The sequence below is a fragment of the Rhineura floridana genome, chromosome 4 (assembly GCF_030035675.1).
Source record: "Rhineura floridana isolate rRhiFlo1 chromosome 4, rRhiFlo1.hap2, whole genome shotgun sequence".
NCBI classification, from domain to species: Eukaryota; Metazoa; Chordata; class Lepidosauria; order Squamata; family Rhineuridae; genus Rhineura; species Rhineura floridana.
The window spans coordinates 105974657-106001325 of record NC_084483.1 but is presented as its reverse complement, the minus strand read 5'-3'; the positions used below and the strand labels follow the sequence as shown (position 1 = coordinate 106001325).

The following is a 26669-nucleotide window of genomic DNA, read 5'->3' as shown; positions in this document are numbered from 1 at the left end:
CCTCAGAGTCCACAGAAATCAGTGGGATTTACTTGTGTGTTAAACTGAGGTCGAGGTACTTAAACCTTATGTTCCTGCCTACTTGTTGCTTTGAATTTAAAAAAGAATGCTGTTTCTTGAGTACTGCTATCCTGTGGACCCTTGCTGATTTATTTTCTGTTGCTAATAACTTCTCGGGCTTGAGCATATTGGGGGTGTGGTGGTGGTGGTTATGTCCTGTTGATCTCCAAGAGGCTCAACGGTAATAAAATTGTAAACTCATCCAACCTGAATCAGTGATTACTAGAAGCCAACATAGATTTGTCAAGAACAAATCTTGCCAGACTAATCTTACCTCATTTTTTTGATTGGGTAACCTCCCTGGTAGACTGTGGAAATGCTGTGGACATATTTTGACTTCAGCAAAGCTTTGACAAAGTGCCCCATGATATTCTGATTAGCAAGCTAGCTAAATGTGGGCTGGATGGAGCAACTATCAGCTGGATCCATGGTTGGCTATAGAATTGTACTCAAAGAGTGCTTATCAATGGTTCCTTTAAAACCTGGGAGGTAACAAGTGGGGTACTGCAGGGCTTGGTCCTGGGCCCGGTGCTCTTCAATATTTTTTAATGACTTGGATGAAATTTGCAGATGGTACAAAATTGGGAGGGATAGCTAATACCCTGGAGGACAGAAACAAAATTCAAAGTGATCTTGATAGGCTGAAGCATTGGACTGAAAACAGAATGAAATTTAACAGAGATAAGTGCAAAGTTCTACAATTAAGAAAAAGAAACCAAATGCACAGCTATAAGATGGGAGATACTCGGCTCAGCAATACTACATGTGTGAAGGGTCTTGGAATTGTTATTGATCACAAGCTGAATATTAGCCAACAGTGTGATGTGGCTACAAAAAAAGACAAAATGCTGTTTTCAGCTGCATTAACAGAAGTATAATTTCCAAATCAGGTGAAGTACTAGTCTTCCTCTATTCAGCACTGGTTAGGTAGGCCTCATCTTGAGGACTGTGTCCAGTTCTGGACACCACACTTTACGAAGGAGTCAGATAACCTGGAACAGATTCACAGGAGGGCAACAAGGATGATCAGGGGACTAGAAACAAAGCCCTATAAAGAGAGACTGAAAGAACTGGGCATGTTTAGCCTTGAGAAGAAAAGACTGAGGGGAGATAGGATAGCACTATTCAAGTACCTGAAAGGTTGTCACACAGAAGAGGGCTGGGATCTCTTCTTGATCTTCCCAGAGTGCAGGACACGGAATAAAGGGCTCAAGTTACAGCAAGTCAGATTTCGACTGACCATCAGGAAAAACTTCCTAACTGTTAGAGTGGTATGACAATGGAACCAATGACCTAAGGAGGTGGTGGGCTCTCCAACACTGGAGGCCTTCAAGAGGCAGCTGGACAGCCACCTATCAGGTATGCTTCAAGTTGGATTCCAGTTGGACTCAATGGCCTTATAGGCACTTTCTAACTACTAATGCACAAATCTTAGTCCCTTTGGTGTTCAGAAAATTAGCATGCTCTTATGAACACCTGTATTTTAAAGCAAGGGATAAATACTGATCTCATGACAGCCTAAGTCATATTCAGTCATTACTCATATAAAGGGCAATGTGAGTTCTGTGGGGCTGTGCCTTAGCCTGACCCTGTTCTACAGCTCTGTCTTCCCACATGTTTGGAGCAAACCTGCACTGGGTGGTGTCCTGTACTCATAGAGGCTCCTGATGATTTGGAACCCTGATTGCACAGGGAGTCTACAGAAGAACAGCAGGCTTCCCACTACAGATGTTTGTCCTAAACACATGGGAAGCCAGAAGGAGCCACATGACGGGGGTTTAGCTAAAAGCCCTGCTGTCCTTTCACAGAAGTAATGACTGAATAGGGCTGTAATCATTTTATGAGAGAGACTAGCACCATGTGCGTGCTCGTGTGTTTACAGTATGTGTGCATTTCAAGGTTCCAAGATGTGTTGTTATCTCCAAAGCTACAATACCTTTGGCTTCAAAAAATGAGGTTTTTGCACATTGCAGTGATTACACTGTCACACAGAATGCACAAACTCATTTTAACATCTGAAACAGTAAACATGTTTTAAACAGGTTTTTTAAAAGCTGTTACATAATATCTGCCCAAATACGATACATACCGTATATTCCGGCGTATAAGACGACTTTTTAACCCTGGAAAATCTTCTCCAAAGTCGGGGGTCGTCTTATTAGGGTTGCCATATTGCCCGGATAGCCGGGTTTTACCTGGATTCTAAGCATGCCACCTGGCGCCCGGCTAGCCCCTTAGGTGGCCTGGATTCTCAGCTTTCATTTAAAAAAAAAATTAAGTTTCTAGGTGGTGCGGTTCTCGAGATATATATAAAAACGTCAGGCACCCCCCCGTTTAAATCTTTTTTTAAACTACTGTACAGCACTTCGTAGCTTTAACCCCGCCCGTTCAGGATTTCAGCCAATCAGTGAAGTGTTTGTTTGGTGGCAGTGTCTGCAAAACTTAATTGCGAGGCCAGAAAATGGTGGTTTCCCCTCCTGTTTATCTGAAAATCTCATAAATTGGGTAGGTATACACATTTCAGTTTTCCTCCCTGTTGTGTGTAGGAGTCAGATCATAAGAACATAAGAAGAGCCTGCTGGATCAGGCCAGTGGCCCATCTAGTCCAGCATCCTGTTCTCACAGTGGCCAACCAGGTGCCTGGGGGAAGCCCGCAAGCAGGACCCGAGTGCAAGAACACTCTCCCCTCCTGAGGCTTCCGGCAACTGGTTTTCAGAAGCATGCTGCCTCTGACTAGGGTGGCAGAGCACAGCCATCATGGCTAATAGCCATTGATAGCCCTGTCCTCCATGAATTTGTCTAATCTTCTTTTAAAGACATGCAAGCTGGTGGCCATTACTGCATCTTGTGGGAGCAAATTCCATAGTTTAACTATGCGCTGAGTAAAGAAGTACTTCCTTTTGTCTGTCCTGAATCTTCCAACATTCAGCTTCTTTGAATGTCCACGAGTTCTAGTATTATGAGAGAGGGAGAAGAACTTTTCTCTATCCACTTTCTCAATGCCATGCATAATTTTATACACTTCTATCATGTCTCCTCTGACCCGCCTTTTCTCTAAACTAAAAAGCCCCAAATGCTGCAACATTTCCTTGTAAGGGAGTCGCTCCATCCCCTTGATCATTCTGGTTGCCCTCTTCTGAACCTTTTCCAACTCTATAATATCCTTTTTGAGATGAGGCGACCAGAACTGTACACAGTATTCCAAGTGTGGCCGCACCATAGATTTATACAACGGCATTATGATATCGGCTGTTTTATTTTCAATACCTTTCCTAATTATTGCTAGCATGGAATTTGCCTTTTTCACAGCTGCCGCACACTGGGTCGACATTTTCATCGTGCTGTCCACTACAACCGCGAGGTCTCTCTCCTGGTCGGTCACCGCCAGTTCAGACCCCATGAGCGTATATGTGAAATTAAGATTTTTTGCTCCAATATGCATAATTTTACACTTGTTTATATTGAATTGCATTTGCCATTTTTCCGCCCATTCACTCAGTTTGGAGAGGTCTTTTTGGAGCTCTTCGCAATCCCTTTTTGTTTTAACAACCCTGAACAATTTAGTGTCGTCAGCAAACTTGGCCACTTCACTGCTCACTCCTAATTCTAGGTCATTAATGAACAAGTTGAAAAGTACAGGTCCCAATACCGATCCTTGAGGGACTCCACTTTCTACAGCCCTCCATTGGGAGAACTGTCCGTTTATTCCTACTCTCTGCTTTCTGCTTCTTAACCAATTCCTTATCCACAAGAGGACCTCTCCTCTTATTCCATGACTGCTAAGCTTCCTCAGAAGCCTTTGGTGAGGTACCTTGTCAAACGCTTGTTGAAAGTCTAAGTACACTATGTCCACTGGATCACCTCTATCTATATGCTTGTTGACACTCTCAAAGAATTCTAATAGGTTACTGAGACAGGATTTCCCTTGCAGAAGCCATGCTGGCTCTGCTTCAGAAAGGCTTGTTCTTCTATGTGCTTAGTTAATCTAGCTTTAATAATACTTTCTACCAGTTTTCCAGGGACAGAAGTTAAGCTAACTGGCCTGTGATTTCCGGGATCCCCTCTGGATCCCTTTTTGAAGATTGGCGTTACATTTGCCACTTTCCAGTCCTCAGGCACGGAGGAGGACCCGAGGGACAAGTTACATATTTTAGTTAGCAGATCAGCAATTTCACCTTTGAGTTCTTTGAGAACTCTCGGGTGGATGCCATCCGGGCCCGGTGATTTGTCAGTTTTTATATTGTCCATTAAGCTTAGAACTTCCTCTCTCGTTACCACTATTTGTCTCAGTTCCTCAGAATCCCTTCCTGCAAATGTTAGTTCAGGTTCAGGGATCTGCCCTATATCTTCCACTGTGAAGACAGATGCAAAGAATTCATTTAGCTTCTCTGCAATCTCCTTATCGTTCTTTAGTACACCTTTGACTCCCTTCTCATCCAAGGGTCCAATCGCCTCCCTAGATGGTCTCCTGCTTTGAATGTATTTATAGAATTTTTTGTTGTTGGTTTTTATGTTCTTAGCAATGTGCTCCTCAAATTCTTTTTTAGCATCCCTTATTGTCTTCTTGCATTTCTTTTGCCAGAGTTTGTGTTCTTTTTTATTTTCTTCATTCGGACAAGACTTCCATTTTCTGAAGGAAGACTTTTTGCCTCTAAGAGCTTCCTTGACTTTGCTCGTTAACCATGCTGGCATCTTCTTGGCCCTGGCGGTACCTTTTCTGATCTGCGGTATGCACTCCAGTTGAGCTAATATAGTGTTTTTAAACAACTTCCAAGCATTTTCGAGTGATGTGACCCTCTGGACTTTGTTTTTCAGCTTTCTTTTTACCAATCCCCTCATTTTTGTGAAGTTTCCTCTTTTGAAGTCAAATGTGACTGTGTTGGATTTTCTTGGCAATTGGCCAGTTACATGTATGTTTAATTTAATAGCACTGTGGTCACTGCTCCCAATCGGTTCAACAACACTTACATCTCGCACCAGGTCCCGGTCCCCACTGAGGATTAAGTCCAGGGTTGCCGTCCCTCTGGTCGGTTCCATGACCAGCTGGTCTAGGGAATAGTCATTTAGAATATCTAGAAACTTTGCTTCTTTGTCATGACTGGAACACATATGCAGCCAGTCTATGTCCGGGTAGTTGAAGTCACCCATTACTACCACAGTGATCCTGGGCAGTGTTTTGAAAACCTTCCCAATACTTGCTTTTGGGGGTAAAAACAGTGCTAATCCCATATGTCCAGAGTAAATCCTATTGAATTCAGTAGGAATTACTTTTGAGTAGACATGATTATGAATGTGCTGAAAATCAATGGGACTTTGGAGTGAATGTAAAAAAGAATTGTGTTTGTGTTCTCTTTCTGTCCCCCACCCCCAGTCCTATTTTAAAGCAAGTAGGCAGGGCTTACTTAGGTATTGCAGTTTTTATTCTGTAGGAAACTAATACTGATTTTTAAAAAACTAATACTGATTTTTCTGCAATGACCAATTGGTTTGACAATAAACTATTATATGGGCTGTATGTATTTATACATCTGCAGTGTGTGCGTGTGTGTATGGAGTCTTTCCAACACCCCTGTGAGGTAGGGTTGGAAACCAAGGCAGCTCACAACAAGAAATAAAGCCATTTAAAATCCAATAACCATAAAAACAAGTATAAACAGTTGCAAAACAGTGTAAAGTGGCATGATTCGGAATTTTGGGTTGTGTGAATGAAGTTGCTTATCACTTGAGGTTGCATTTCTGTCCCTGTTTGAGTAAGCCCCATTGAATACGCTGGGACTTGCTTCTGAATAAATAAATTTAGGATTGCACTATAAATATCTTTACAGTTTGTGTAAATAATAAATATATTTGATAGTTATGCTTATATAAATATTTCTTCATTTATCGTATTTTTGGTTTTTGGTTAGGAATCCTGACTGGTTGTGAGATGCTTAGTTTTTTGCCTTATAGGAATCTTGTTGTGGTTGGTATGGTATTACATTTAGGAAAGTGTTACTGCCTTCTGTGTTTTTTTTTCCTATTTGCATTTCACTTATCTTTAACCTCACTCCATTACAGCCATAGAAGCAACAGCAGCATATGCAAGATAATTAACTCCCATTAGTGATAAGAACAAGAATTTATAATTATTATTTCAATTAAAACAAGAGGCTTATCAATACTTTGAAGAGGACCAGATATTTATTTTCTTTCTGAGCCCAGGACTGGGTCTTTCATGATGCCCGGTGTGTGGGGGGGGGGGAGCAGGAGAGTAGTCGATAAGACAGACATCCTGGCATTGATAATCGAATTAGCAAGGTATGTGTGGGGTTGTTGTACACTTCCAGGCTCAGTTTCATTTTGAGTATGGAGGTGGAACCTGTGTAGATGTGGTTATCAAAGGGAGAAGAAATTTTGAGTTAAGCAAAGCTCTGAAAACCTAAGAAACATACAGTACTTTGAACGTCTGAGTGCCTGCACCAGTGGAATACTGGAGGAACTTGTAAAACTTGCTGCAACAGTATTTAGAACTGAGCATGTGGTGTGAAAGACTCCTTTTCCTGACATTTTGGCTTGTTTTTCTCTGATTGTGTATTTTTATTGTTTTTACTATATTTGTAAGCTGTGCTGAGCTCTGTTTTTAACAGCAAAACGGCAGGATATAAATTCTCTTAATCAATCAATAAATACTCCATAGTGTTGGAAACTAGAGTCTAGGCATTTAATGTTGCTTTTAAAAAAAACATTTCTCACATCTTTCCCCAGTTTTTGGTGGTAATTCCTAGGCACAAAAACAAAACAACTGGACAATCCAAATATTAATATTTATAAGTTTATAAGTGACAGTTTTCCTGCTAAGTACCTGCATGTCATAAGCAGGGGTAGTCTTATACGGCGAGTATATCCCAAACTCTATATTTTAACTGGAAAAGTTGGGGGTCGTCTTATACGCCCAGTCGTCTTATATGCCGGAATATACGGTACTTTTTGCTTCAGGAAAAGGAATGCTCTTACCCTTGTGTGGAGATCTATAAATTGGAGGAATTTGCTTAGCTTCTAAGCAGCCATTGGTCAGCATCTTCAGCGTAATCTCAAAGAACTGGCCTTGATCATTGGTTTTGTGGGCTACTTATATGCCTTTCTTATTGGATGAGGGCTTTCACTTTACTTTTTTATACCTCCTTGGAGGGCTAACTGCTTACTCCTGTAACTCGTTAGAGGTATGACAAGGCTTGTGTCTCCTTACAGAGGTGACAATATTGCACTTTGTCTCTCCCCAATGATCTAGCAGGCTTATTTCCTGAGATGCCTTTTGTTTACAGAAGGGAGGAGGGAAGTATCCAGACTCTTGACAGACTTCCAAACCAGCTGTTCTCTAGCTGAGTGGCAGGAGATCACCCAGTCTTTAGACAGGGGGAGGATGGAGTGAAGAGTGAAATAAACTTAACTCTTATGGCAGCTAGGCTGCTTATACTCCAGCTGGTGTTTGTTCAACCCAAAATAAATCTCTCCCAACTTTTATACATTTTCTTTAACCTTAGAGAGCTCGAAAGAGCCAAACCAAGAAAAATCAAAGGCAGCCTATAACAATGGGTTCCAGTTTTGTGCATTTAAAATAAGTAAATGGAAGAGTTAGCTATTGGGTGTTATAAGCAAATAACCCTTGTTTGGAATGTCTGAAGTTGCTCTTCAGGTGAGCGTGCATACCCTGCCTTCTGTTCAGGCTTTGCAATCAGATGTAGACAACTAGATGTGGAAAGAAGAACATGTTTCGTGAAAATGTTTAAAGGAGGAAGAAGGGGGGGAGAATGACCACATTGAGGATTCCTGGAAAACAGGGAACAACTTTGTCCTTCTCTTCACAAATACTAGTGTCTGATGTAGTTTGTGTGGTGTGTTGAGTATCTACTTGTTGGTGTGTCACAGAAGGTAAGGAAAAAGACTCATCTAGAGCTGAGAGGCTTTATGGAGCACAAATGTTTACCAGGATGGTAGTGGTCATAAATGCTTGTCCTTAATTATAGCTAATAACAAAACCACAGTGTCTGTCCCATTACACATAGTCTGGAGACTTTTTTTCTCCTCAGAATACTGAAAGTGGTTTGAAAGCAGGGACACTGTGCATAGTGTCTACATTCATCTTACTTTTCCATTTGGTAAGCAGGCTTGGATGGGGGGTGGTTATGCTCCTTCAAAAATTTGCAAAACAGACTTTGCCCGAGATGACAATAGGACAAAAGGTCATGTGGAAAGAGAGCTCTCACCACCACTTCCAGCTCTCAAACTACTGTCCATATCCAGCCTTATAAATGTCTTGGGGCTTCATTTTCAATTACATCTCTGGTCTTTTTCCCCTCTCTCGCACCCAGCCACCCCGCCTCAATTTCACTTGTCTGACATAGCATCAGGTCATGGGACTGAAAGGTTCCATAGGGCTGCTCTGCCCTATATATACCCTTCTATTACATGATGCTGCTTAAAGTTGCCACCTGGATTGTTTGCAAAACTAATTTTACTTTGTTGAACAGACTTCCCTGGGTAACCTTTACATAAATAATCTATTCATGCTTCATCTTGCAGTTTTTGAGGGGATGGTCAAGCTAATGATGCAAGGCATACTCACCTATTTGTATACTAGGTATTGTGTCTTTCTGCTGATTACAAAGAGGGCTTATTTCCAAGTCAAATTTCTGCTCCAGGTCACCTATCAAAAAGAACGAACACTTTTTGAAGGCATATCTGATGGTGGTGGGGTAGTTCTATGTGAGAGTATGTGTAATATACAGGATGCAAGTTGAAGAATTTAACAGGAGATTAGAAACCTGTTTTAATATGCTAACAAGATTCGAGGCTGCAAATCTACAGAGAAATTGAAAAAATAGTTTTGTCAACATCTAGCAGTCCTGCATGGCTTGGTAAAAGATGCACTGAGCATGGCTATTACCTAACCGTACATCCTTACAGTGTTATAAGGATGTCTGTAAATCAAACTAAAGGCCCATTTAGTCTAGCATCCTGTTTGTACAGTACCAACCAGTTACCTATGGGAAGCCTGCAAGCAGAACATGAGCACAATAGTACTCTTCCCACTTTTGCTGCTCCCCACTTGCTCCCTAGCCAGGCTACATATTCAGAGGCCTACTGTTCCTGATACTGAGGGTAGTATGCAGCCATCAGGACTACTACAGCCATCAGGACTAAGCAGCCACTGATAGCTTTATTTCATGAATTTGTCTAAATCCCTTTAAAGCCATCTAAGGTGGTGGCCATTACAACCAGGTCAGCATTTTCCCTGAGCTATCCACTAAAGCTCCAAGATCTCTTTCATGGTCAGTTGCTTCCAGTACAGATCCCATAAGCATATAAATTGGCATTTTTTATCCCAAGTGCATCACTTTATACCTATTTACATTTAATCACAATTACCACTGTAATACCGATTCACCCCATTTGGAGAGATCATTTTGGAGCTCCTTGCAATCACCTTTTGTTCTGAAAACCCTGAACTGCTCAGCCCTAACTCCAGCTCATTTATAAACGAGTTAAAAATCACAGGTCCAATACTGATCCATTACATTCTTCTACTGTGAAAACTGCCTATTTATTCCTATTCTGCTTCCTGTTCTTTAACCAGTTATTGATCCATAAGACTTGTCCTCTAATCCCATGACTGCTAAGCTTACTCAGGAGTCTTTGGTAAGAGGCTTTGTCAACAGCTTTTTGAAAGTCTACGTATATAATCTCTGCTAGCTCATCCTTGTCGATATGCTTTATTAACAGTCTCAAAGAACTCTAAAATATTAGTGAGATGGGGCTTACCTTTGCAGAAGTTGTGCTGATTCCTTTTCAGACCCCACCCCTCCAAATTGCTTTTCTTAAAGTGGCTTTGGTGGAAGTTAGTTGGTGGAAACTGTCTTTTTTTGGATGGTTGCCTGTTTCTTTTACTTGCTTGTTTTATTTGTTTTGAGTGTGTGTGTTTAGCCTGTTTTTTGGGAGGAGTGGTCTGAGCATTGCAACTTTTTGTTTTCTGAAATGGGGATTATGTGGTGCACACAATAGTTTCTTAGATTTCTAAATGTGTCTCTGAACCCCCCAAATTTAGGCACCTATGTGTTATGTGCTCAGTAATTCTGTCTTTAATCATGCTTTTCACTACTTCTCCCACTAACAGATGTTAAGCTAACTAGCCTGTAACTTCACAGATCCCATTGGAGCTCTTTTTTAAAATTGGTAATCAAATCTTTATTTACAGTCGATAGACCCATAGGAGAGGGTGATACAAAAGAAAGATAGTACATAATGATGAGCATATAACTTTAGGAAGGCTGTTGTTAACAGAATTTGAAGATTACTGCTGGGAGAGGCCCTTACGTTTCTGTTGGATTGCATAAATATATTTAGCAACTTGCATGGTGTTTTGTTTATCAGTACCAGATAGTAGGTATGCAACTGACGCTTCTGGAGACTTATGGGAAATTTTTAGCAGTAGATCTTTCAGATATTTGGATCGAAGTTGTGAATACAGGGGGCAAGCAAAAAGACTATGGGAGAGAGTTTCTATACCACAAGGGCATATGCGTTGTTCATATGAGATCCCTTTGAACCTCCCTTCGAGAATCGCTGAGTATAGAACATTGAATCTTGCTTTGAAAATGCTTGTCGAAATTTGGGGATTGTGAGGTGATCTAAGTATATACTTAATTTTTCAGGGGGGAGATTCAAATTCAGATATAGTGGAGAACATCTTTTAGACGCTTGGGTAAATGTTATCTGATAGTCGATGTCCTTGATTCTTGAGCAGATTATTGTTAATGCGTCTTTAGGAGGTTGAGATATTAAATACTCTTTTGAGAGTCCTATATGGTGTAATTTCGATTCCAGTTTGGAGTTCCATTTGGAATGGCAATTGTCATTCCAGAGTAGAGTTATTAGATTGGGCGTGGATTCGGATGAAATTCTAACCCAGTAGTTAACGGTTGTCAGCCAAGCCTGACATTCCATTGATAGAAAACCGCATTCCAATCTGAGAGCCGCCGAGGGCACGCATCTGGAAACTCCTAATAAACGTCTTAAGAAGGAAGATAGAATTACTTCAATTGAGGGGTCCCAGGAGTGAATCCAAATTGGGGCTCCGTATAGAATTTGTGGGATAATTTTACTTTTAAATATTTGCAAAATCGCAGGGATAAATTGCCCTCTTTTGTAATAGAAAAATCGAATCAAACTATTTAGGGAATACTTTATTTGCCTTAAGGTTGTTTTTATATGGAAAGCCCAATTCTTTGAGGAATGGAAATTTATTCCAAGATATTTGTAATGTGAGACTTGTTCTATAGAATGATTATTTACAATCCAAAGCGGAGTACTTATTCACTTGGAGAAAACCATAATTTTTGTTTTGTCAAAGTTGATTTTTAGATGATTCACTGCACAGTACGACATAAAAGCCTTTAAAGTGTGTTTTAAACCTACTTTGGTATTACACTGGCCACTTTCCAGTGCCCAGATTTGAAGGCTAATTTTTTTTTGTTAGAAAGTCAGCAGTTTCACATTTGAGTTCTTTTAAGATCTCTTAGGTGGGTGCCATATGGACCCGGTAATTAGTTCATTTTCTGTTTGTCAGTAAGGCCTAGAACTTTTGTCACCAATATTTGCCTCAGTTCTCCTGATTCCCTTCCTCAGAAAGTTAATTCAGGCACAGCAATCTGCCCTGCATCTTCTACAGCGCAGACAGATTCAAAGAATTCATGTAACTCCTTTAGTACACCTTTGACTCCCTTGTCATCGAAAGGTTGAACTGCCAAACTAACTGGTTTCCTGCTTCTAATAAATTTCAAATATATATATTTTGCATCCCTTACTATCTACTTGCATTTCTTTTGCTAACGTTTGTGTTCTAATTAATCAGTTGGACAAGATTTCCATTTTCTGAAGGAAGCCTTCTTGTCTCTAATAGCTTACTTCACTCTGCACATTATCCTCTTGGCTTTCATGGCACAGTCAGAAGACCTATTGTTCTATGGGAATTACTCCCAGTTAAGTGTTAATAAGACATTTATAAGACATCTTTCCCATAATATGGGGCTCCACTTGCACAATTATTAAATGCTAGTTTGTGCATTCAAATACTGTGCTGATGATTCTGAAGGCTATGAGTTTTATAGATTGAAGATTGTAATATTTAATTTTAAAAACCCCATCATGATAATAGAGATTTTGTAATGATTTGTAACTTATCAAATTAATTTTGTATGACTTGTTTGCAATGCCTTTTTGGAACAATTAGGACTATGTGAAGTTTGATGAATATAAGATACATGAAAGTGTGTGATCTGTTGGCGTCATCTTGGCATGCCTGACAAGTGCATTCCAGTCATTAGCAGCTCTGTGATAAGAAGCACAATACTCGAAATGCCGCCTCACTTAATTTGGAGGCAAGCAGAGATTTGCAAGTAACAAAAGTTTCTGAGTAAGGTTCCTGTTGTCCTCGGATGTTATCATACAGCTGCAGCACTGGAGGACTAGAGAAGATCCCTGGGAGTGAGTACTTGAGCATCTAGGTGTTTGCTTGCTTCCCTGGGTTACTGTCTCCTGAGACATGTGAGGTCCCTGGTAAGTGCTATAAGGACTAGGACACCACACACACACCTGACCTAGAGTCTAGAGAGAGGCTGCACATAATCTTACAGCCTCTTGCATTGGCTCTTGGCTGGGTGTTAATAGGGGACAAAGCCAGCAGCTTTTGGGTGGTAAGGTTTTCACTGAAGGTGTCACCTGTTGGGAAGCCCTTGTAGGAATTCCAAAGGCAAGAGGAGTAATCCTATTTTTTTCCAGCTTAAAGGAGGAGGCACATGTGTGGTTTCCTGCATCGTGCGAGAGCCTGTGCTTTGAACTGTGATAGGAGAAAGTCACCAAATGCCTTCAGGTGGCCCTCCTTGGGTGTAGACGGGGAGCAGATGTGCTCTAGTGTGACGGACTGGTTGGGTATTGTGTGCTTTCATAAGAACAACCTGCTGGATCAGGCAAATGGCCCATCTAGTCCAGCATCCTGTTCTCACAGTGACCAACCACTTGCACATTGGAAACCCACAAGCAGGACTTGAGTGCAAAGAGCACTCTCCCCTCTTGCTGTTTCCAGCAACCTGGTATTCAGAAGCATACTGCCTCCACCTATGGAGGCAGAGCATAGCCATCATGACTAATAGCCATTGATAATTTTTTCCTTCATGGATTTGTCAAATCCTCTTTTAAAGTCATACAAGTTGGTGGCCATCACTGCCTCTTGTGGGTGCGAATTCCATATTTTACTATACACCGTATGAAGAAGTACTTTCTTTTGTCTGTCCTATTTGTATAAATCTATGGTACAGCAGCATTTGCAATACTGTGCACACTTCTGATCACCTCACCTCAAAAAGCATATTGTAGAGATGGAAAAGGTTCAGAAAAGGGCAACCAGAATGATCAAGGGGATGGAGTGGCTCTCCTATGAGGAAAGGTTGTAGCATTTGGGGCTTTTATTTTAGAGAAAAGGTGAATCAGGCGACATGATAGATCTGTATAAAAATATGCATGTCATAGAGAAACTGGATACAGAAAAGTTATTCTCCCTCTCTCATAACACTAGAACTCATGGACATCCAGTGAAGCTAAAATGTTTGAAGATTTAGGACAGACAAAAGAAAGTACTTCACATAGTTAAACTATGGAGACTTAAAGTGAGCATTTACAGTTGCAGCACTGATGGATGAGTCAATGCCATTTTTTATTAATAAAATCTGATTTAGTGACTGAAAACACAAAGCGAAATGTATCAGACTGCTGACCTTGCCTATAGAATTCCTCACAAACTCGTTCACTCCATTGTTTGCTCATCTCCCAGAGCCGGCAAGGATTGCAGATGTCTGCACACTTCAGTGCAATCTGAAAATAAAACATAACATGGTATGAATGATGTAGAAAAGCATATTGTACTCCATAGGTTTTTCAAAACTACTGTGCATTACAGGCTCAATATATATTGTGCTAAGGATGCTACTGTCATCTTTGGGAATAAGAATTGTTCAAGTCCAGTATTACAAGCTTAATTCAGTGCATCCTTTTTTAAATTTATTAGATTTCTCATGCATAAAAAATAAAATCAAAGGGAGAGAAATTTCCAACCAAAATAAAAATGCACTTCACGAGTAATGTCTAAAAACAAATTCCTTGGGTCACAATAATAAAATAGTGATGATATAAAATGACGTTTATTCTGGCCAATAGACTAACATGTTAAGTTCTGTTTTGCATAAAACAAAATACATTGTCTTAAGTATTTATTAGACCTTGGATAATTAACCATTTTATGGAGGGAATCTTCTGGATCCAGTTTTTTTGTATAGTAAATGCTGAAGTATCTTTGAAATAACTAAGTAAGAACTATGGTACCTGGTAATTTCTAGAACTCTGCTGCAAAACTTCTTAATACATATGCAAAGCTGCCATATATGACAAGTGCTTTGGCAGTGCCATATTGTCAGCATTATCATGTTTTCTGTTAGACATAACAGATGTGTTAGCCCCAAATTCCATTAATGTTCCCAAGACTACTTTCCTCCATTTGTCAGCTTTGTTCTCCCTCTTCATAACATAACTTGATTCCTGTTTATTGGTTGAGAAAAAGTATAATTCAGATACACAGTCTTCAATTTGAGGTGCAAAATTTTTTAAACAGTTTGTGGTCTTAGATTTATAAATTGTTGCATGTTATCCTATACAGTGGATACAAATAGTGAACTTATTATTGAAGTGTGGATTCTTCTGCAGCCAAAACAGAACCATCTGTGCTGATATTAACAGGCATGGTGGAACCCAAAGGTTTGCATAAGTACAAAATATTTTAGAAAGAATTGTGGGGGCAGAGTAGAACAGCCCAATCAGGACTGAGCATGTTTTGCATGGGAGGGTGAATGAAATGGAGTATCGTAGAAGAGAGCAGAACTGACAACACTAAATACAATTAAAGGGGTTCACAACAAAACTAATGAGGAAGAAAAACGGTGGTGTCCAAGCAACTTACAATATTAAAAACAAACAACAAATCGTACTATAAAATGCTTAGAGAAAACACTCTTAAAAGTGTTGCACTGATGGTTTAGAACCCCAGTGCAACTCTCTCCTATGATAGGCAGTCTATTTCAGACTGCTGGAGAGGGTTTGAACACCAGGGGCCATATATGCACCTTTGATGGGAATGCCCACAGGTAGTTCAGTTCTGATCAGTGGTCATTTAGGAAATGTTGAAATTACTGAATGAACAAATAAACTTTACCCATCAGTTATCGTTATTGAATGTTTCTGAATATAAGAATTTGGATTTTAAATCAAAGGGCCTATTCATGTTTTTGATGGCTGCTGCATGTCTCTCCATTGCCCCAAAATGGAAAATGTTAGATGGGTTAGACTTGAACCTGTGGTAAAACAGTGTTTGGACCACAGCTGTGGCTGAAGGTTTAACCCATCATTTAAGAGTACTTAGGGCCAAGGAAAAACGGCACAACTTTTACAGGCTAATTGAATCTTATTATTTGGATCAGAGCCATGCCTCCTCTGCAAAGCAATGACAAGTTTGGCTAATATCTTGATTGGTCTTCCTTAATGGCAACCCACTGATGGGATGGAGCCTTGGATCTTTGGTCTGTGAGAAAGTGGAGGGGCAGAGACTTATTGTGACATTTTGACAGAGCTTGGAAAAGTTACTTTTTTGAACTACAGCTCCCATCAGCCCCAGCCAGCATGGCCACTGGATTGGGCTGATGGGAGTTGTAGTTCAAAAAAGTAACTTTTCCAAGCTTTGCATTTTGGTACTCAGGATCCATTTTGTTTTTTTCTTTATTACAATATTATGAAACAGGTACACATGTATGTTTCAGCCACACACAGTTGTTTTGTTTTGTGTTCATCTGCTTTTGAATAAAGATTTTTAAATCTTCAAAAAAATCCCTACAAATGAAACACCCCCATGCAGCCATAGGAAGCTTTGGCAGCATACTAATAACAGATGATATCATAATAATATCATCTCAGTGTATCAAATACCTGGGAATAGAAGTATTTACCTGGCACCGAAAATATGCCAATGCAGGCGCCAGGGGGACCTCACTGAGGCATGCATTCTACAGACAGGAAGCCACAACTGAAAAGGCCCTTTCCATTGTCACCACCTTCCCACAGAGGGGGTACCTGGAGAAGGGCCTCAGAAGAAGATCTGAGGGTCTGGGTAGGTTCATAGCGGGAGAGGCATTCTAAAAGATAATGGGGTCCTGAGCCATAAAGAGCTTTATAGGTCAAAAGCAATACTTTGAATTGGGCTCAGAAGTGTAAAGGCAGACAGGATTGGTGTTATATGCTCGGTTTGCCTTGAACCCATCAACAATCAGGCAGTTGCACTGTACACTATTTGAAGCTTCTGAATCATTTTCAAAGGCAGCCGCAAGTAAAACACATTGCAATTGTCCAACTTTGAAGTTACCAGAGCACATAGCTAGGTTATCCCAATCCAGATAGGGTCACAGTTGGGCTACCCCACCGCTAAGGCCACCAGTGCCTCAAGCAAAGCAGTGGATCCAGGAGAGCCCCCAAATTATGAACCAACTAATTCAAAGGGGGTGTAACCCCATCTAGAGCAGGCCACACACCACTTAGCCGGTCAGAGGAACCATCCACCAATAGCATCTCAGTCTTGTTTGGATTAAGCTTCATTTTATTGGCCCTCATCCAGTCATTATTGCAACCAAGCACTGATTCAGCACCTCTACTGCCTCACTGCAGAAAATGAAAAGGAGAAATAAAGCTGTGTGTGATCAACATACTGATGACAAGGGTCTACAGAAGTCTGTATGACCTCACTCAGAGTCGGTGGTTTCATGTAGATGTTAAACAACACAGCTGACAGAATCAATCCCTGCAGGACCCTATACTGGAGAATTCACACAGCCAAGCAATGCTCCCTGAGGACCACATTCTAGAGCCGGCCATCTAAGTAAGAGCAGAACCACTGTGATGCAGTGCCCACACCACCCAACTCAGACATTTGCCCCAGGAGGATACCATGGTTGATGGTATCAAAAGCCACTGAAAGATCAAGGAGGATCAACAGAATCACACTTCCCCTGCCTCTCCCGACACAGGTCATCATACAGGGCAACCAAGGCCATTTCTGTACTAAACCCAGGCCTGAATCCCGATTGAAATGGATCTAGAAAATCTGTCTCCTCCAAGAGTACCTACATCTGATTGGCAACAGCTCTCTCAAGAACCTTGCCTGGAAAGGGGATATTTACCACTAGTCTAAAATTCTTAGGCTCTTCTGGGTCCAGGGAAGGCTTACTCAATTATAACAGCTCAAGTAGTCAAAACATTAGCTAAGTGCAAGGATGGGAACCCTGGAGTCCTCCAGATGCTGATGGACTCCAACTTCTATTATCCCTGACTACTGTTTATGCTGGTTGGAGCTGATGGGAGTTGTAGTCCAACAACTTCTGGAAGGCCAGAAGTTCCTCACCCTGTTTTACTGGCTCCACTTAATACTTTTCTTATTAATGGTCACTTTGTAAACAACGATCACAATTTTGTTTATCTTAAACTTTGAGTCTAAAACAAAAGTGTGCTACCTTTCTAGCTGAAATAAAAGAAGCAATGCAGTCCAAGAATGCCCCTCTATTTGGCTGCAACATTTGCTTAGTTAGTGATGGCAGCAAGCTACGGAAGGGTCAGTTCTGTCTGCTGCTTTCTTTGTGGCTCTGGCACCCTGCTTCTATATGTTCTTATATAGAAGTCCTACCCATTTCAGTGGAATTTACTTTTGAGGTGGAATGCTTAGGATCACTGCCTAGATTGGAGATGAGAGAACCTCCAGCCTGCCAGGCTATTTTGGAGCAGCCACAGTCACCTGTGGGGTGGATCAGGGTAGGGCTTCAAATGAACAACTGAGAGCTTAACGTGGGCTCCTGATTGTTCCTTTGCCGGAGCAAAGCACACTCCCGACCACCCATCAGCTGATGAGTGGTAGGAGTGTACCTTGTTCAAAGAAGGGGAAGATGGAAACTGCTTCTTTCTCCCAGTTCTGCTCACTGAACCGTCCCCGTGTGGCTCCTTTCCACCTCTGACATCGGGGGTGGAAAAGAAGTGTGGGGAGGCTTCCAAAGCATAGGTCTGGCAATGCCCCTTACACTGTGGTTCCCAAGGTTGGGAATGGTGCACAAGGGATTTTCAGAGGTGTGTGAGACAACCCACTTGCCAATCATGTGATGCCATAACTACATCATGTGATTGACAGATGGGCTGCCCACTCACCTGTCAATGTTGGCCCAGAGCCAAAATGTTTCCCTACCCTAAAGACAAAATAAGGAAGATTCACACTTTAGGAAAAGAAAATTCGGCATCTTTGTGTTATGGTCTCAGTGAATTCTTTCACTGGGTGGGGGCATATCAGGACTGATATTTGAATTGTCTGACTTGTTTTGTGGTTATTAAGCCTTTATTCTCATTTTTGCCCACCCCTAATATTGTTGACTGATCACATGACGTATTTCAGTCTGTGGTAGCAGGAGTTGATTTTGTGTTCTTTGGTCTTTCATGCAAATGTGGCTATGCCATGAACATGTGAAATTTTATTGTGGTCCAAGATGAACATTAGGGATAGCACATGAGAGACTGGAGGCAAGGTAGACAGATAGGTCTATAATTACTTTTCTGAAGAACCAGTATCCACTTTGTGATTTGCTCCTCTGCCTCCTCCACCATAGCAACTATGTTAACCAGTCTGCAAGCGGGTTTTCCATTTGGAATGAAATAATGATCTAAGCTTTTTTTAATGCTAAAAGCTATTTCGAAGTAGAAGGCATCTTCTACTGTCATTTCTTTTGTTAAGCAATCAGCACAAGCTACATTTCAGGTTAACAACCATAATGGTGAGACCTTATTCTGAAGCTCCTATTACTTACTGCATTACAGCTGGAACAACCAATTTGAGTCCTTTTGAGCATAAATTAGATTTGGCTTTGTCACTGCCCTCTGAAGAACAGGCAAGCAAGAAGTGATAGATAGAATGTATCAAAAGTATTTGGGGATGGCTTGACATCTACTTCTAACAAAGTAAGGGGAAATGGTTCTTGATACTGGGCAAAGGGTACCAGCATCCCTTCTGGCAGGATTGTCTTGTCTTTAGCAAGATGCCTGTTTACCAGAAATTTCAGAAGTGAAATCCTTTTTAGTTTGGAGATGCATTGATAGACACTTGCTGAATGTTTGCATGCAGACTGCGTATATGTTTTATGTAGCACACTACTAGTATTATACTAATAAAATAATGAGACTAAATTGATATAGGAGTGCACTGTATCCCTTTCATAGTTAATGCAGCAGCATTATAACTCAGTATAACTTGTTCACTGTAGGCTATAAATGGCTTCTAGGATACATCTCTGTGGAAGAGCTGTCAGCACATACTTAGGTGAAAAAATATTGTCAAAAAGACAGCTATACTGATATTAGCAGCTAACATTAACTGCTGTATAGTAGCATCTAATATCTCAGCTACTCTGATGGTATAAATATAATAGAAAACCAAAGGCTCTCCTACAATGGAGAATGCATAAAGCACGAGGCTTAGAACAAGGGATTTGTATTTCTTAGCTGAACTCTGGGGGAAAGGGGAATGAGGGGATGCCGACCATCCCTTAATATAAGTAGCTTAATTGCAGCATTTTCTACTCAAGGTTTTGCTGCCAAATACATTTAAGATGTTCATATTGATACAAAGTATTTGTACTGGTATTTCTCAATGGGAAAGTATTGGGAATGGGTCTTCTGTGTCTCAGTAAGGGCGGCTGACATGCTTCCCTTAGGTCCAGAAATCTAAATGATATATAAAATGCTCCCATATTATCTGCAGTCAGACCCTAGTTTAAAGCAACAGCATGCAGTTTAGAAAATGGTTAGAACTCAACTGGGTGCTGCAGAAACCCACTCATATGGATATTTAACATTTTTGGATTTGTTTGCAGTCATTCCATGAACCTCTACATGAGAATTGTTACTTTCTCATCAGCAGGATCTCTGATTCCTGCATTTTGGTTCATGTTTGTGGGTAAGTGCTCAGAGAATTCCTTTAGAAAGGAAACTATGAATGCCAAATGTTATACTGGAAGAATCCCAGAGAGAAGGAGCAATAGAAAATCCAACAGAGGAGGAAAAATACAGATGAGACAATCACTGTAAATCTGATAGGGCATAGGGTAGGCAGCTTTAACAGTTTGGAGTTGGAGAGAACTTTCAGGAATAACATGTTCAAGTATTTCTCCCCCTACAACCAGTGCTAGTTATAATGTTTATTGCTAGCAATAGTGTAGTGGCAAATTCAGAAGTGTAGGGTTTCTTCATGATAGTCATAGCCACGTCCCCTTACAGCCATGCTGCCTTCTAAAATCGTCCAACCTTCTAAATTCTATAATCTATAATCTGGGCAGGCTTTAATACCGCTTTCTGCTTCTCTGTCATTGTCACCATTCGACTGTCCTTTCTCTATGCCAGAGAGATATTGCTTGAATTACTGAATTCAGTGTCTACATATTTATCTCCTGCTGATACCAAACTACTTGATTATATAGATGGGAAGCTATAATCAGGTTTCACTGTCTCTTCTGCAGTTACAGAATTCTCACTCTCCACAACTTGTGTTTTAGCTTTTTGAAATAGGAACTAATTAAAGGCTTGCTTATAATTCACACTCACTGAGACTCTGCTCAGTGGCTAACACATTCCCCTTTCATGCTGATTGACTCGTAGGACGCTGAAGACATAGGGAACCTGCTGAGTCCTGGCTCCCAAAAAAGTAAGGAATCTAAGACACACATACCCCAGACCCCATATGATTATACCCCTGATTGCTAGAATGGTTAAACCTCAGCCATGTGTAACATAACCATAATTACTTGTCATCAGCCCTTCTCCTTCTACCTTTTTTTCTACTCCATAGAAAAATGTTTAATTGTATCTTTAATTTCTCTTCAAATCATTAGCTTTTTTACCTTTATAGATGGAAGTGCATAACAGAGGGCTGTCTGAGTCACTCAGTGGCTGGGTGCTACATGCATTATGATACAGAACCTCAGGGCCCTCACTCAATTTACCTAGGTTATGGGTGCTTTCAGACTGAGGACTCCTAACACTACCAGATAACTGCTGTTTTACTGTAAGGTACAAATAGAATTACATAATACAATAGGGCCCCACTTTTCGGCAGCTCGCTTTTCGGTGTTCCGTTAATACGGCGGCTAAAATTAGAGTAAGGCCCCACGTACGGCCCTTGTTCCACTTTTACAGCGTTTTTCGGGTGTCGGGCGCCATTTTATTGAAGGAGTTCCACTTTTCGGAGGGTTTCGCTTTTAAGCGGGGGTCTGGAACGTAACCCGCCGTATGAATGGGGCCCTACTGTAAATGAAATGTGGTGTTGGAGGAGCGCTTTGTGCATACCATGGACTGCGAAAAAGACAAATAATTGGGTGTTAGAACAAATTAAACCAGAACTATCATTAGAAGCTAAAATGATGAAACTGAGGTTATCATAGTTTGGACACATCATGAGAAGACATGATTCACTAGAAAAGACAATAATGCTGGGAAAAACAGAAGGGAGTTGAAAAAGAGGGAGGCCAAACCAGAGATGGACTGATTCCATAAAGGAAGCCATAGACTTGAACTGACAAGATCTGAACAAGGTTTATAACAAATGCTATTGGAGGTCGCTGATTCATAGGGTCGCCATAAGTCGTAATCGACTTGAAGGCATATAACAACAACAAAACAAACAGAATTGCCATCCACTGTCATTTCAAGTGATGTAGCACTTTTTTGGTGCCAGCATATTGCTGTGTTCTGTTCACACAGTAAATGGGCCCTAGCTCAGTGGGCAGTATTGTCTCCTCCCTTTTCCTGACCCCTTATGGTTGCCACACTCTTGCCAGTTTGTAGCATGGCTAGCTGTGATATATCATCATTGTTCAAACATTAACTGAAAAAGAGTACAACCAGGCAAGAGGATCACAGCCTTACTTCCAAGTAAATATTGTTATGGCTGGGCTCTAGGTCCTTTCTTTTTCTTCACCAGCTAGGAAATTTGGTCAATTGATTTATATGGTCAATTACAAATTTGCCTTTTCTGGTCAGTTCCACAACTAGAATTTTGTTACATTGCAATTGTGCTCTTAATATTACAAAAAGCAAATGTGTGTAGGTTGAGGACAACTTCTGGGAAAGGAATCTATTTATTTGATAAAGTTTTAAAGGAAAGGAACTTGCAAAAAGCTTACAGCTGTCTTCCCACTATCAAGCAATGAATTCCTTGGCTCCCCTTTTATCCTGCGTGCCTTAAAAAACTTGCAAACAGAGAATTCCTTGCAGCCAGGGGAATTGCTGTTTGTAATTAAGGGGCTAAGCAAATATACAGTAGTGAAAAGAGTAATTAATTAATTAGGCTAAGTCTTAAAACAAGTTGAAAAAGTAATGATAGGAATTGTTTACATTGCCGTGATTTTCATTAGTTGCTGTTCTGTGGCCTCCTTTCCCCACCTTCTCTTCTCCTGATGTTTTGAAGCTGCTGCCTGCTTAAATGGTTTTCAACAAACAAGCTTGTGCAGGTAGAAATTTTAAACGTTTGCTGTCACTTAGATGTTCCAATAAAAATGTAGAAGAACACCTTAGTACAATTCTGTTCTGCAGAGGACTGCAGCCATTGCAGGATTCCAGTCAAAACACACACACGTTTACTCAAAAGTAAGCACTGTTTTCAATGGAAACTTTCCCTACTTTCTATGCTCCAGACAAGTGGCTAAGAAGAGGGAATTCCCCTCATTCACATCATGTTTTACAGTAATTTTCTAACAGAAAGGCTCATTGTGCCCCCCCATCAGAACACTAAGCAGCCCCAATAAATATATTTAATTTCATAATACCGAATTTGTGCTCTGCAGGGAAAAGTACCTCTGCTGTAGTACACAAAATCTGCAACCAGAAATGCAGGGGCATCTCGAATACGTCACCCAGCTTCCCAGAGTCAACTTCTATTGTGCCTCGGTCCCACATTTTCTTGTCTACACCTGCAAAGAGATTGTGCTACTATTCCACTCCTTCCCTCGATGTCAGATTTGGGGTTTTTTTGCAAATAAGTAAAATTACATACTGGGAAACATAGGAAGGTTACAGAATGATGACTGTGCTGTGTGGCCCTCCTGTTAAACATGAGTTAACAAGACATAGCAGTTGCACAGTAAGTTCCTCTTCTGGGAACAGTCTGGGTAAACCAGGATACCTTAAACTCTAAACATGCTCACAAGCACTTGTCATCTCTGTATCAATCCTGATGCAACTCTGATGAGGAAAGCACTGTTCCATAAGTAGCATGCTCCACAAGCTGGAGAGAAGGGATAAGTCATTCAAGTTCTGCATGCATATTACAAAAAGACCCAGCACAGAACTTTTGACAGTTTGAGCTTACACACCCAACCTTTGTCAAGGCAATCTACACATTATATGGAGTGTGTGGTCACAGAAAGAAGTAGGAAAACCTTGAAATTACCTGAAGCATAAAATGCCTATCGGGAGCATCCTCCAACTTCAGATCCTGATTTTTGAGATGAGCTTTCAACTGGGTCAGAAATTCATTCTGCCTGTTAATGTCTGTTGCCAAGATCAGAGAGCCCAGCTGCTGTTCAATATCATGTCTGTAATTTAAAAAAAATAAAAAAATAAAAACTTTGAGCGAAGTATTGTTAAATATCTCTTCATGCAATCAATCCTATCTTTTGATGTTTGGGGACACCAAATAAGAGGAATCGCTACAGTAATTGGTGTCCCCAAACACCAGAAGATAGGAAAGATGCAGTGGGACACAGCACAGTGAATTCTAGCAGCTATAGTTTGTTTATACCAACTACTCTCCCAGAATTCACCATGCCCAGCATTTCTGATGCTGGCTGGTGGGGGAGGGAAGGGGACACAAGCCGCTCCTTTTTGTCTCTCATTGCTGCTATTGCTGCCGCCACTGCACCTCCTCTTAGGAAGCATAGAAGGAGGAAGGGAAGAGAGAGTGGGTTTTGGACATGGGGTGGCAAGGATGGATTAGGGTGGCAGGGATATTTGGCTTCCTCTTTTGAATTCATGGATTTTGAATGCTCAGCAGTTGAAGTTTCAGAGTTGGAAGACTTGCTCCCATTTGGATTTAGGTCTTCCAAACAGTTTGATTTCAGGCCAGGTTTGGGTGAAGTCTGCTGAAAAGCTAGGCTTGAACCACATTGGCCAATAAGAGTGGGAAACCTCCTGACCAGCTCTGTGCTACTGTGGCATATAAAATCCTCATAATTGCTAACATTTATACTAAGAACCAGCTGATATAGCATAAAGAGTAACTTTCCCCCTAGGAATGATAAAAGTTCTTCATTTAAAACCTTCCCTTCCTTTCAGTGACAATTACATCCAGATTCTGAATACGGTAGGAAAATAATACTTCATAATATAATAATTATATAGTAATTTATTATTTTTGCCCAGTTGTTCTACTTTTATACTTAAAATTAATTTTTATAATTTGCCCAGGTAATGAAATTTAGCTGTATTTCAGTAGAGACGAGAGAAAAGGCCACAACATACAGTATCATGAAAAAGTATTTGCCCCATCTGATTTTCTGCATGGTTGCATATTTTTGGCACTGTATGTTATCAGATCTTGAACCAAACCTAATATTAGGGAAAGGAGAACTGAGTGAACAAATAACACAAAATTTTAATACTTATTTCATTTATTTAAGAAAGTTAAGCAACACCCAGTGTCCCTGTATGAAAAAGTAATTCCCCCCTTAGACTCGAAACTTGTTTACGTCACCTTTAGCAGCAATGACTGCAACCAAACGCTTCCTGTAATTCTTGATCAGTCTCTCACAGCGCTGTGGTGGAATTTCAGCCCACTCTTCCATGCAGAACTGCTTTAACTCAGTGACATTTGTGGGTTTTCGAGCATGCTGTGCCTTTCAGGTCCTGCCACAACATCTCAATGGGGCTTAGATCTGGACTTTGACTAGGCCATTCCAAAACTTTAAATTTCTTGTTCCTCAACCATTCTGACGTAGACTTGCTTGTGTGTTTCGGATCATTGTCTTGCTGCATAAACCAGCCGCGCTTCAGCTGACGGATGGGCCTGACATTCTCCTGTAGAATTCTCTGATACAAAGCAGAATTCATGGTTCCTTCAATGATGGCAAGTCATCCAGGTCCTGATGCAGCAAAGCATCCCCAAACCATCACACTGCCATCACCATGCTTGACCGTTCGTATGAGGTTCTTCATGTGGAATGCATTGTTTTGTTTTTGCAAGACATAACAGGGCCCATGTTGCCCAAAAAGTTCCATCCATTGTTCCAGAACTCTTGACAATCGTCCAGGTGCTTTTTGGCAAACAATGTTCAATGGACAGATGAGTTAAAGATGGAACAGTTCATGCTCGAAAATCTACAAATGTCACTGAGTTAAAGCAGTTCTTCATGGAAGAGTGGGCTGAAATTCCACCACAGCGCTGTGAGAGACTGATCAAGAATTACAGGAAGCGCTTGGTTGCAGTAATTGCTGCTAAAGGTGACATAACCAGGTTTTGAGTCTAAGGGGGCAATTACTTTTTCACACAAGGGCGCTGGGTGTTGCTTAACTTTCTTTAATAAATAATGAAATAAGTATTAAAATTTTGTGTTATTTGTTCACTCAGGTTCCCTTTTCCCTAATATTGGTTCAAGATCTGATAACATTCAGTGCCAAAAATATGTTACCATGCAGAAAATCAGACAGGGCAAATACTTTTTCACGGCACTGTATGTAGAAATAAAATTGGGAAGCTCTGCAGAGAGCAGCTATTCTGCTCCCTCCAAAATGGAGAAAACACCTTTTAGTTTTGGAACCAGTCTATTTTAGAACTTTTGTCCAAAACTATGGAGCTTAAACTTAATATATATATAAAAATAAAACAGATTCTCAAAATTCAGTTCAAGCATTTTTGCCTATACAGGAAAGCAAAATTCATGGCTTGATTGCAATATTGTAGCCATGTATATATACCTATTTGTATGTTGACTTTCACCATAGTGGGACATTTTACATTGCCTTGGGCCAACACAGTTTAGATGGTTCCTATTCGTGTATACCTCAAGTGGCCAAATGGGCTTTAAACAAATAAGGTAACCAGTATTCTAGCCTTGGTCTATCTTGCTTGCAGTTTTTTTAGCCAAATAATGAAATATGACATTATTTTGCCTCTGAAAACCAGTAGGATGAACAAATTTTTGTAATTGAAACATTTCCCAGAATCTTTTTCCATTACTGAAATTTCTTTCAATTTCTAAAAATGCATTGTTAGTAACATAATAATTAAGACAGAGTCATAAGTTTGAGTATTTGCAGATTCAGCTCAAATTCATGGGGAAAAGGGAACTAGTTAGGAGAGGAAGACCAAAATGACCTTGAAAGATAAGGGGTAGCAGTGGCAGCATCTGTCCCCCTTTAATGCTTTTTGCTATCCCTTAAGCAGCAGCACGGCTGTTCTCATTGGC

At 40.6% G+C, this 26669-nt stretch overlaps 1 protein-coding gene across 6 annotated transcripts in view; it reads right to left on the bottom strand.

Annotated features, from left to right (window-relative positions):
* PDE7B (phosphodiesterase 7B) overlaps nucleotides 1-26669 on the bottom strand; it is a 309082-nt gene that overhangs the window by 3833 nt on the left and 278580 nt on the right. For all 6 annotated transcript variants that reach the window (XM_061623935.1, XM_061623931.1, XM_061623932.1 and 3 more), the window contains 3 exons: nucleotides 23657-23801; nucleotides 13866-13962; nucleotides 8663-8743 (listed from right to left, as the gene is read on the bottom strand). In XM_061623935.1, the coding sequence (XP_061479919.1) occupies nucleotides 8663-8743; nucleotides 13866-13962; nucleotides 23657-23801 (323 nt within the window). The remainder of the gene's footprint in view (nucleotides 1-8662; nucleotides 8744-13865; nucleotides 13963-23656; nucleotides 23802-26669) is intronic.